The 13381-nt window shown below is 38.2% G+C and overlaps 1 protein-coding gene across 3 annotated transcripts in view; it reads right to left on the reverse strand.

Moving 5' to 3' along the window:
* The window catches only part of terf2.S (telomeric repeat binding factor 2 S homeolog), a 125802-nt gene that overhangs the window by 6822 nt on the left and 105599 nt on the right, over window positions 1–13381 (reverse strand). Inside the window, exons 1-6 of one of the 3 annotated variants that reach the window (XM_018260563.2) lie at window positions 12929–13364; window positions 10860–10955; window positions 9601–9731; window positions 7463–7546; window positions 5446–5592; window positions 990–1111 (exon numbers count right to left, since the gene is read on the reverse strand). In XM_018260563.2, the coding sequence (XP_018116052.1) occupies window positions 990–1111; window positions 5446–5592; window positions 7463–7546; window positions 9601–9731; window positions 10860–10955; window positions 12929–13094 (746 nt within the window). In that variant the 5' untranslated portion in view covers window positions 13095–13364. Of the gene's footprint in view, window positions 1–989; window positions 1112–5445; window positions 5593–7462; window positions 7547–9600; window positions 9732–10859; window positions 10956–12928; window positions 13366–13381 lie in introns of those variants that run through there. The other 2 variants (XM_041561176.1, XM_018260564.2) reach the window with 2 other exon arrangements.

Below are 13381 nucleotides of genomic sequence, written 5' to 3' on the forward strand. Positions count from 1 at the left end.
TTTAATCACACTTTACTATCCTGTGCTAGAAGTGTTAATGTGTTGTCAAGAGCACCTGAAACAGTAGAAGACTGGAAGATAAATATTAGAGGGCCTCTATAAAAAGATTATCAATAAAAAGTAAAAATAATTCAAGGGCAGCTGCATAGAGATGTATAGCTGCTGTTTTAAGTGATCATGAAATCATAGTTTAGACAGAATAGGTGGCAAATAGTTAAGTAAGTCAAAATTATGAAAATATATTTTACATAAATAAAGCTATTTTAATGTGCACTGTCCCTTTAAAGCTAATTAAGCTTTTTATTATACAGACATTTATAATGCAATAAGATTAGTGCAAAACACTCCCTAACAAAACCCCGGAGACAGGTCCCCAGCTGGGGAATGCCAATGTGGATCCTCTACTCAGTTTAGAGGTCCTGGGTGTCAAATAAATGAAAGTCTAATTTAAAAACAATAACGATGAGTGTGTACAAAAAAAAACGTCCTGTCCTCCTGAAGTAGGGTTGCCACCTGGCCGGTATTTTACTAAAAATTATGGTTGATCCCAATGTTATTAATAGGGGAAAAAGATAAGATAGGAAGGCCGGTATTTTTTTCCAGAAAAGGTGGCAACCCTATCCTGAGCTGGAACAAGGTAAAGCTGAGCACACTCCCTCCTTTCTCCAGGTGGCCTGGTGCACAATGCAAGAGGGTACGGCAACCCCCAAAGGACAATTGCAAACACGTTCGCACAAAATAAATAGCAAGGGGTAACCCTGCACTTCAATTGCCTTGAGTGCCAGTGTATTTCTGTACAACAACCCTATCCTGAGGACACAACACAAACTGGAAGCTAAGCTCCGCCTGCTGGTGGAGGAGGGGCATGATTTCTTCCAATTGAGAAAAAGTAGAGATAACAATATAGCCATGAAGCCAGATGTAACATGTTAGAAAAAGATAAAATGACTGAAATTGTAAATGAGTATTAACATATCCAGAAGTCACACCTGACAACCTGCGGAGATCTAGGAGATTCATTCTGAAGCTGTAAAGTTGTCCTTTCTTGCTCTGTTGTAGGGGTTTGAGAGTCCTGGGACAAACACTGTAACTTTTGCTCCTTTTTGGCAATCTAAAAACCACAGTTAAAGATAGTCGAAATAAGCATATATTCTTTGAATTGTACTAAATACACGCTAGTTAAAACATTAGCCATAAAATATGTCATATGATATATAAGCAATGTCATATGAACCATGATCCATTGTTACTTGGTAAACTTTGTTCCTATACAGTGTACAGTGGTACATGAAACAATTACCATATACAGGGAGTCCTTGAGTTATTTACACCCGACTTACATACAACTCTGGTTTGCTTGACTTTATTTGCATTTAGCTTTAATAAACCACCTGCCCAATCCCCTCTGGTGTGTTTTGTCTACTGCAGAGCACAGAAAGGTAAAAATAAATATGCACAGAAAGATAAAAATAAATACTATGTTAAGACAAACATCTGTCTTGTTGCATTTAATAAGTACATTTATATGTTTCAACTTACATACAAATTCAACTTAAAAACAAACCTAAAGCCCCTATCTCGTATGTAAACCAGGGACTGCTTGTATTGTGGCTCATAAACATCTGTGTGCCATTGATTGTATATTCTGGGATTCAATTTAAAGGAGAAGGAAAGCTACAGAGGCAGTTTATTGTCAATAGAATGTAGAATGTTTTACCATACCTGAGTAAAAAGCTCTAGAAGCTTTCTGTTTGTTTAGGATAGCAGCTGCAGTATTAGCTTGGTGTGACATCACTTCCTGCCTGAGTCTCTCCCTGCTCACTCATAGCTCAGATTACAGCAGAATGGGGGGGGGGGGGAGAGGAGCAAACTGAGCATGCTCATGCCCGGCAGGAAGTCTGATACAGAAGCTCATGAGTACACAGTAGAAGGAAAGAAATGCAGTGTTTCTTTGGACAAAGGACTCAGCAGCACTACTTTGAGGGTTTACTGGTGTATTAAGGTGGACCTTTCTGATAAGGCTTACTTAGTTTACTTACTTTAGTAAGGAAAACATCTCAAGAAGCTCTGTTTGTTTAGGATAGCAGCTGCCATATTAGCTTGGTGTGACATCACAATTTGATATCAAAGGTTACATCAATTGTAATACCACCATTGTGATATATTTGATCACGTGCCTAAAGTGCCAGATGCAATATGTGGAGTGCACAACTAGAAAATTTAAAGAAAAGGCAAGCGAGCATATAAGTCAGATAAAAAATCCACGAACAGTAGAAAAGAGTAATATCACTAGACACTTTACTGTCTGTAATGGGGGAGACATATAATTCTTCTCCATCCAAAGGATTGAAAGAGTTAGATTGGGAGTGAGAGGGGGTGACCAAATGAGCCTTTTAGAAAGGAGAGAGGTGTTTTGGATTTTTCATTTGGGAACACGTCTGCCCCTAGGACTTAATCATGAGTTTGATGTCACCTGCTATATCTGAAGAGGATAAAGTAGAATACCTGCTTTAAGTACTTAAAATATCTCTACTGGGGAGTTTTCAATAGAGAGAATTAGTGACGGCTTTTATAATTAATAATATGTGCAAAGAGGTGAATGTATATTACTTTGGAATTATATAATTTTAATGTGATATGCTATATACTGACTTAATAAATATTGTTAAACTTGAAATACTACTCGAATTTACAATTTGTGATATATGGAATAGGATACGAACATCCCACAGGGGCAATTTTGGGATCATACTAAGAAAGTAGGGTTAATCCCTTTTAACTTTTGATTGGTTTTAAAGAAAAATGGGAGGGATTAACAGGGTTTAAATACCACATAGACATGCTGTTAACAGAGACACCTATGACTAAGCGCCGGAAGGTGCGAAACACGTAAGGTGGGCCATGTGGGGTCAATATGTATCTGAATTTTAATGTTAAATTGAAATAAAATATTTTTTTACTGAAGAAAAAAAGCCTTGGGACAGATATCTTTTGATATAGGAATTTTTTGACATCACTTCCTGCCTGAGTCTCTCCCTGCTCACTCAAAGCTCTGGGCTCAGATTACAGCAGGAATGGGAGAAGGGAGGGGGAGAGAGGAGCAAACGGAGCATGCTCACGCCGGGGCAAGGAGGTTTAAGATGAAAGAAGGAAGTCTGATACAGAAGCCCATGTGTACACAATAGAAGGAAAGAAATTAGGTTTTTTTTTTTTGAAAGAGGGTTACTTTGAGGGTTTACTTGTGTATTGATCAAGACCTTTCTGATAAAGCTTACTTAGTTTTAACATTTCCTTCTTCTTTAAGGAAATTTTCAGCTTAAAGGAGAAAATCCTAAAGTTCCTATTTTGACCACCAAGTGTTTGGATAAGTTCCAGGATTTACCAAAATATAATTATTATTAATATAATTGCAAAAAAAAAAAAAAAAAAGCTCTTTTTTCAATGATGGAAGGAGGGATTCCAAAGACTGACAATATTGCTTTGGAAAATCTTGGGAATGGAAATCTTGGCAAAGTATTGACTAAACTAAAGGGGAACAGCTTAACAATTTTATCGTCCATAAAAAAAACCAAATTATTTGGATTTTGTGAGGTTATTTATGCTTAGAACCGGGTAAAATGTTAAAAGAACACATTTTGAGAAGTCTAAGCCTCATTTTACAAGCAGTAAATGTTTCCCAACTAAAAGAGCACAAAACAAAGAATTTTTTAAACAGATTTTTAAAACAGATTTGTTTAGGCGTTGATTGAAAAACATTTGCTTTTTAAGGCATTTGCATAAATAACATAAAATAATATGGAAATTTCTATTACCTTACTTGTTATCCCTTCTGATACCACAAGTGTGTGTCTAATTAATAAATTCTTCCCATCTTTACATAAATTTTCAACCAAAGCATTCAAGTTAGGGCACTTACACAAAGGCAGGTTTTTTTGTGCTTTGGTGCACACTTGAGATGGATGTTTGAGTGCACCTAAACGGATCAGCTAATTGATTCCCTTATATTCTGCCTTCATGTACATGTGGTTAGAATTGTGTTTTATGGTAGTCAAGTTTCACGGCAACCACAGTTCTTTAGCAGTGAAGATCCGTGTCTCCAAATATAACCCCGTAGCTCCTCATCTTCTCTTTCGCTGATTCACAGAAGATGCTCTGTGCTACTGTCAGTTACCTGCGCTTAGGGACTGACTCACTATATACAGGTATGGGACCTGTTATCCAGAATGTTCGGGACCTGGGGGTTTTCTGGATAACAGACCTTTCCGTACTTTGGATCTTCATAGATTAAGTCTACTAGAAAATCATGTAAACATTAAATAAACCCAATAGGCTAGTTTTGCTTCCAATAAGGATTAATTATATCTTGGTTTGAATCAAGTACCGGTATAGGACCCCTTATCTGGAAACCCGAGATCCAAAAAGCGGAATGGCTGTCTCCCATAGACTCCATTTTATCCAAATAATCAACATTTTTAAAAATGATTTCCTTTTTCTCTGTAATAATAAAACAGTAGCTTGTAATTGATCCCAACTAAGATATAATGAATCCTTATTGGAAGCAAAACCAGCCTATTGGGTTTATTTCATGTTTAAATAAATTTCTAGTAGACTTAAGGCATGAAGACCCAAATTACGGAAAGATCCGTTATCCGGAAAACTCCAGGTTCCGAGCATTCTGGATAACAGGTCCCATACCAGTACAAGGTATTGTTTTATTACTACAGAGAAAAAGGAAATATTTTTTTAAAAAATTTGGATTATTTGATTATAATGGAGTCTATGGGAGACCAGCCATTACGTAATTCGGAGCTTTCTGGATAATGGGTTTCCGGATAACGGATCCCATACCTGTATTTACATAAACAGAATAATACGTAAGACATAAATAGAATATAATAGTCACAATACTAAGTGGATTAGTAATAAATTCAGATTCACATTACTTGGTAGCACAGAAAAAAATAATTTTACAGCAGCATATAAATCAGCTTTAACGGCAGATAAACCTTATTTTCTGCTTGAAGATTTGCTGCAATGTCTAAGCTCAGCTTCTTAACAACTGCCTAGACCACACTAAGCATGTGTGTCACTCAAAAAATCCAAGATGTTGAACCCCCTGTGCACAACTTTGAAGGCCTCAATCACTACTGTTAAAGATATACTGAAAATTTAGGCTGGTGCAGTAAATTCAATATACACAATATTCTACTCATATTTTTAATTCTCATTTTTTTATATTTTTATTTCTTAAGCGCTTGATGCACATTCATAATACATTAGTATAGGGAGATGTGCTTTGAACTCACATAAACTCACCTGTGCTGTGTTAAAATATTTTTTTTTTTAAAACCTACATCCTTTATTTATGTAACACCAACATATTACAGAGATTATACATATTCAAATCAGTTCACACACACAAAAACAAAGTATAGGTCTACCTACAGTCAGTAATATGGGAGCTGTAACGTCAATATGTTTCTCAAAAAGCTGGTAGATCATCTTCTTAATGGAAGTGAAGGAAAAATTTGTAATTAAAGGATGATTCTGGTTCTTTTCTTGGATGATGCTTTGCAGCTCAGCTCGCAGCTTCTGAAACAAAAAACCCCATAACATTACATTTTTGTTAAAGTTGCAGTTAAGTAAGAACAAGCAATTTTTGGCACTGCCAGAATCTCTCTCCAAATCTTACATTTTGGGATAAAATTACCCCCTGTAGGAGAATGAGACTTACTTTTCCCAGAAGCAGACACTGCTTCAATTAGTACTGAAAAAATACCTGGATAGAGAAGGCTGTGTCTCTCAATGAAAATATTATGGTAAGAACATTTTTTTTTACTCCTGTGTTGACTGGGGACACGCATGTCTCAAACCGAAAATGCAATAAGAGGCAAATGAACTGCAAAGATCAAAAAGAGCTCAGAGACCATTATGAAACTAAATGTCACATAGGGTTGCCACCTTTTTAGTCGAAATATACTGGCCTGGGTGGGGGCGTATCCATAAGGGGGCCGTGACATTGGGTCACAGGGTCGTGCCTCTGAGTAAGCGGATTGGCTCAGCAAAACGCATCAGGCGGAGGTGACGTCACAGTGAGCTGCGGGTAAAACCACGAGGGAAAAACCTGCTAAAGACTTACATATATGGGTGGCTAACCGCACGGAAATGAATGGGAGTGCAATGCTTTTAAAGATTTTTATTTATAAAATAAACGGTATTATATTATGGGATTTTTGTATGCTTGTGTTGGAGCCTAAAGGTGTTCTATGAAGCAAGGAAGACTTCTATTGAATACTACACGCAATACCTACAGTAAAACTACTGGCCAAATTGGTGAAGGTTTCCGAAATAAGCATTTGTGCACCATTTGGAGAAGTGAAAATTTCTTTCAAGGGGAATATGCACAATAGAGTATTCTGCCTAACACAGGGTGCTATCTGAGGAACTTGAACGTACTACACCATATTTTGTGTCTGGCTTCTCTATTGCCATGGGTGCTGATTCGCTTTTTCATTGGTGTAATTTTGTGTACAGTTTAGAGACTGGGAAAGAGAAAACAAACGTAAATGACTAACCATTCTTTTCTTTTATATATATATATATATTTATTGTGTTAATATCTAGCAAGCTATCCAGAGACCCAGTCAGATTCAGGGGAGATTAGTCGACAAATCTCCTTTGCTTCGGGGCGACTAATCTCCCTGAACTGCCTCCCGCCGGCTAGAATGTAAATCGCAGGCGAGATGGCAATTGGTGTGCTTCGTTATCCGAAGTCACCCAAAGTTTCCTTGTGCGGAAACTTTGGGCGACTTCGGAAAACTAAGCTCTCCGTGTAGCCGGCGATTTATATTCTAGCCAGCAGGAAGGCAGTTTGGGGAGTTTTGTTGCCCGGCGACAAATCTCCCGAATCTGACATGTGTCTCTGCCCTTTAGCTGAGTTTTCTAAAAAGGAAGATTAAAGCCTCTCCCTGTAGATAAGTTTTGGTCTTCAGAACAACCATCACCCGTGTTAGATATATACGCTGCACCAAAAGGAAGCACCATGCATGTGAAGATATTCCTAATGTTCCAGGGTCAAAAAAATAAAGATGTGTCCTATATATGTTAAGGGTAGCCAAAAAATTCCACGGAGTTGGTAGAACTAAGGATACATCTTAATGATTCTATCTTGAAACAAATAGAATGGGGTATCTGTTGGAAGTTATCAGATACAATAATAGAGGAAAAGTGGGCATTCATTTGGTACAAGGAAAACATTTTAAGACTTAGTCCCAATAACCTTAATTAGGAGCAGGTCTGGCATAATCTGGTAGAGGTCCAATTCTTTAAGTTACTAGGGAAGCTCTTGATGAGAAAATCCTTTGGATGCAATTTACAAGACACTCTATGGTAAGAGCATCCCACAGGTTCCTGGACACCTCATGCAGAGAAAGTATGCAGGCAAGTTTTTTGTTGTACTCACTCTTTTGCTGTAGTTAGAAATGTACTTCTTCAAGATTCTGATGGCTTGATCAAACTTCTGATTTTTTATACACACCAAAACTGCCTGTGAAAAAGAAAAGTCACATCTTGTAGTAGTAGTAGTAGTAGTAGATACAGCTATTTCAGAACATATGGGACACGTGAAAATTAAATTTTTAGCAAAATTGAGACACCATTCAGAATTAGAATTCCTAAGGCTAGTAATGTAAAATGTGAGTAAAAGCTTAATTATAGCAATTTAAAGAAAAATCCTATAGGGGGATGTTAAAATACATATATAGAAGTGGTAAGAAACAAAATGTTTGTATCTTTTAGACAAAAGCCCTACCACAAATTCGTCATTAGGGAACATAGAAAAGTGATGGGCAGCTCCCATTCTTAAAGTAAAACTGTACATCCTGAAGTTAAACTAAACCAAAATTAATATCTTAATGTATAACTTTTTCAAATCAACACACTGTTACTAGGGTAATTAGTACCCTAGCAACCAGATTTCTGAAATTGCAAACATGAGAGCTGCCAAATAAAATGTTAAAGAGGTGGTTCACCTTTAAGGTAACTTTTAGTATGTTATAGAATGGCCAATTCTAAGCAACTTTTCATTTGGTTTTCATTATTTATTTTTTATTGTTTTATAGTTATTTACCTTTTTCTTCTGACTCTTTGCAGCTTTCAAATGGGCGTCGCTGACCCCTTCTATAAAGCAAATGCTCTGTAAGACTACAAATGTATTGGCATTGCTAATTTTTATTACTCGTCTTTCTATTCAGACCATCTCCTATTCATATTCCAGTATCTTATTAAAATCAATGCATGGTTGCTAGGGTAGTTTGGACCACATCTACCAGATTGCTTAAAATTCAAATTGAAGAGGTGCTGAATAAAAAGCTAAATAACTCAAAAACCTCAAAGAAAAAAGATAGCCCCAAAATAAATACTTAAGAAACAGATAGTGACATTAAAAAATCTTACCAAACTGGAATATATATTTAAGTAAATATTGTCCTTTAACATCTCTTGCCTTGAACCACCATTTTATGATGGTCTGTGTGCTCAGAGATCACCTGACCAGAAATACTACAACTCTAACTGTAACAGGAAGAAGTGTGGAAGCAAAAGACACAACTCTGTCTGTTAATTGGCTCATGTGACCTAACAAGTATAGTTTGTTTGGCATGTTTGTGTGCACAGTGAATCGTATAATCCCAGGGGGTGGCCATTATTTTTTAAAATGGCAATTTTCTATTTATGATTACCCAATGGCACATACTACTAGAAAAGTATATTATTATGAAAATGGTTTATTTACATGAAGCAGGGATTTACATATGAACTGTTTAATGCAATATCTTTTTATAGAGAACTACATTGTTTGGGGAGTATAGTTTTCCTTTAAATAATAAAAAATGAAAAACAATTTCTAATTGTCTCAGAATATCACTCTCTACATCATATTAAAAGTTATCTCAAAGGTGACCAACCCCTTTAAATAACTCAGAAACCACAAACAAATGCAAATCTAATGATCAGGAAGAAATGTGGGAGTAGAACAGACCGCTCTGTCCATTGATTGGCTGTTGCAGCCTAGCATGCCTTTGGGTTTTTTTTATCTCATGTAAGCAGAGGAACAGGCTAAATGTTTATAACTGCAGTGTTTAAATATAGGATTATATAACACATACTATTACAAAAATATAATTCTCATAAAAAGGCTTTATTCAGTTTAAATATAAGCAGTTTTATTTGATATATTTTTTTAGAGAATGTCATGGGTATATTTCCCCTTCAACTGTAAATTAAAATATGCACGTCGTTGTCTTGCAATATATATCTCCATGATATAAACCCCATAGTAATCAGGTGACTTCAAGTTCTGTCTCAGTCTATTTGCAGGAGAAAGTATATTAAAGGAAAAGTAAAAGTACAATTACTGGGGGTTATCAACTGCCCCATTCCAATTCTTAAAAAAACCTGCAATCTATGTTATTCTCAGGCATTCCTTGTACTTTTTAATGCAGGGAACATGTCCAGTACAGAAATTAGCAAGGTGGTGGACATGTATAACATATAATAGAGATGAAGAAACTTTCAAGATGGCCTTATAGAACTCATACTTACAGCTTCTTTAACCATTTGCTTATTGGTTTTGAGTAAATCTTCATCAAGAGGCATTTCTTTCTGGATGATATCCAGAAGTCCAACAGCTGATTCCAGAGGAGTTTCATTGTTGTCTGCATTAAATGTGCAATCTGTAAGCAAAAGACATACAATGATGTTCAGTCAAGTCAATGCTGGACTCATGATGGAGGGTAAATTGCCATGTAACATCTTTCTGTACTATACACAACATAGTAATATTATAACTTCACCTGCATTTGATACAACTTGGATCCATTATTAATATCAGGATCGTTTAGCAATGTGACAAGCCAAGAAACATTTGATTCCCACTTTTCTATATAAAAGTAAGAAAGGAAAAGGGAATGCGATTTTCACAGCTGGAGAAAACACCAACTCTATTCAAAGCTGAAACACTATTTAATTGGATAGGGGTGTTTTCCGTGTAAGATTGTGCTATTAAACTTTAGTCACAATCCTCTTGCTTACCTTTCATGTTTTTGTCCATCATGCTTTAGTAGAATTTTAACATAAGAACCAAGAAGCTAGAGCATGAGGTTGCTCTGTATGGCAAATGGTAAACCATCTGGCAATACACAGGATCAAAAAGCAAACTGGACAAGGAAAATGTATGGCTCTGGCAGTCAGTTTCCTGAAATCCAGTGTAGACATGTGGTAATGGGAAAATGTCATAGTTTACAAAATACAACTCAAGATATAGTGGATATTTACAAATATATTTTTACTTATAGTTTTTGAAATATTAAATAGATTATTGGTGTGCTTTTCTGCAGCAGAAAACTGAAGTTAGGTGAATTCTACAGCGCTGACTCAAATTTGCACTATAAGGGCAGGGGCACACATTAGTCGCCCAGCGACAAATCGCTTCTTCTTCGGGCTACTAATCTACGTGAACTGCCTCCCAGCCAGATAGAATCTAAATCGCTGGTGGAATGGCACTAGGAGCGCTTAGTTTTCCAAAGTCACATGAAGTTGCCTCACAAGGAAACTTCAGAAAATGAAGCGCTCCGAGTGCCAACTAGCGGGGAGGCAGTTCGGGAAGATTAGTCGCCTGAAAATGAATTGATTTGTCGCTGGCCGACTAATCTACCCCAGTAGCTTTATGTGCCCCTGCCCTTAAACATTAAAACTAAGAAAAATAAACAGTATTTGTGAAACATTTAAAACACACTAGCTACTGCTTTTTGTGTGTGCGCTTTGTTTTTTTCCAAATATCAGGCTGCCTGTACTTCACTCACCTGGGTCTTCACCTTCTTCAATCCGAGAAAGACACTGCATTATGCGTACCTTGCAATCATTTTGAGCTTTCATTTCTAAAGGACGCTGAAGTAAGACTAGAAAAGATAGTAAGGAATTTGGTTTATATTTTATATTGGGAGGCAAAACTCAGCTGCTGTTAGTGATTTATTACACTGCATGTAATGGGTCTCTAGGAACACAATTGATAAAGGGCACCAAGGACCTAAAAACATGTAGTATGCAGTGGATTTCTCTAAGGGCCAAGGACCTAAAAACATGTAGTATGGAGTGGATTTCTCTATGTACTAAGAAAGGAGCATAAGAGCCCCTATGGTGCACATGAGTTCTTATGCAACCAAAATGACTTACTGGGATGCTACTGTTATTTTACCGCGATCATACACATCACATTTAATTTGGATCCTGAAACTGAATGGATACAGTCAAACCCCAGAACATGGCTCACTTTGCTGTTTGGCCCTAAGGGCATGAATACACCTTATGAAAATGTTAAAGGAAAAGTCAAGTCGCTTTGTCATTTGAGTATTACTGTGTAGCCTACCTTAGCCCAATGTGAAACGCAGTAGTTGCGCTTTGAAAAGCGCTCCAGTTTCCCTGCACCGTCGCATTGTATTCACCATTGCGCACTGATTAACCCGGTGGCCATCTTTTCCTATGTGCGCGCTTCCTTGCTCCAATGCGCATGCGCGAATTGCCCCATCCTCCTGACCTCTACACTGAGGTTTCTACACTGAGGTTTCCCCGACGCTTAACAGAAGAATGTGCGCATGCGCTAGATTTTTTTGCTGAACTGCGCATGTGCACATCGCCAAATTTCAGCGTGCATTCCTAAGGGAGGGGGAGAGAGGCTGCGAGTGCTGGAAACCAGACGGAAGAGTAGAACAACATTGCTGCTTCACGGATTCATTGTCAAGGACTTCAGTGGTCGGTATGTACACTATTTTAAAAGGCTTTTCGCTGGTAAAATTTATGTTAGAGGGGTTGACATGTCCTTTAATCCTCACTATGGTGTTGTATATATTACACTAATCGCCTATATGGATCGCAAATCCAAATTTTGTAAAGAACACCTTGCTTTGACAACTAATTTGAAGCAATTCTAAATGCAGCCAGTGTACTGGACTCACTGATGCGCTCTAAATCTTTTTCTCTTGGCATGCAGCTCAGCTATCCTATCCCAACTTCTGAGTGTCAGACAATTCATGATGTTTCTACTTCCTCAGTTCTGCATGTGGCACCATGGCTGTCAAAACTCCACTTGTGTCATAGCCTTTAGGGCACAGATTTTTGCAGCAATTTTTCAGCTGGTGTGGAAACAGCCTCCTCCATTTCCTTCAGTAGGAAAGGTGAAGCACTGTACCTGACCCCTTTCTGTGAATATTTTTTGAGCAGATAAGCTTCGAGTCAGTGTCTGACTGGCCCAATGGGGGAACAGGAAAACTCCAGGTGGGCCCAGGTGTCAGGGGGCCCTTGTGCTGCAGATTTGGCCTATTTCATGGACATTTCCTATTTCTTTGAGAACAAAGAGGCTAAATAGCTGGAATAATAGATTATAGTATGTAAGAATAGAGACTAGGAGAATAGAGGTGAGTGAGGAGAATAATAGTACGGAGAGTGGACCCCTGGTCCAAGGTTTTGGGGTGGGCCCCTGGTGTCCCAGTCCGACACTGCTTCGAGTACCACCCTGGCAGCTTCAGCAGTCTCTGCAGATGGAGAATTGCCACAGCCCTTTAGCATAATCAATGGCACCTCTTAATGATAAATGCACCAATTTTTAGTTGCTGTTTGTTCTCACCGAGTTCAGGAAATAAAAATGATTGCAATGTATTTGGGTGAACATTAGTGCTTTACATTTACAAAGGAGAGTGCGTTGTACAATAGCCATGAAATGTCATAAGACAAGGAGATGGTGGACAGCCTTAACTCCATATTAGTGCTGGACGTGTTTGGATTACAAACAAATTTAAGGAGCTCATGTGTAACGCTATCCGCCCAAAACACAACTTCCACCCAACTTCTTAGCGCTCACACTAGCCCCAGTAATTACCGGAAACAATGTCCCGGATCTCCTGGAAGTCCTTATGCTGATCCTTCCTAAAGGCGTCCACTGCAATGTGAAAATAATAATCGAACACCCACTGGTTGACAGTCAGCTCCAATTGTGTACATGGGTCAACTGACCCGCATTCCCGAAGGGTACTGTTTCTTTCCATTTCCCTCTCAGTTCAGGGGAAAAGTCGCGCCGCGAAACCATAAACACTTCCTGTCGGACACACTGTAGCGCTAGACTATCAGCAACTTATTGCCGCCATATTGGGAAGGTCGGAAGAAGTAGTAACATTGCAGCAAGTTGAATTCATAGCTCGCTAGCATCCAGTGCCAGGCAATGCCGCCGGGCGTCCCAGGCAACCTAATGGCAGGCCTTGTCGCGCCAACCCCGCCCCCTCCAGCGCGGTCGTGTACAAAAAGGGACGCGCACGGGCCTGCGCAGCGCCTTTTT

The sequence above is a fragment of the Xenopus laevis genome, chromosome 4S (assembly GCF_017654675.1).
Source record: "Xenopus laevis strain J_2021 chromosome 4S, Xenopus_laevis_v10.1, whole genome shotgun sequence".
NCBI lineage: Eukaryota > Metazoa > Chordata > Amphibia > Anura > Pipidae > Xenopus > Xenopus laevis.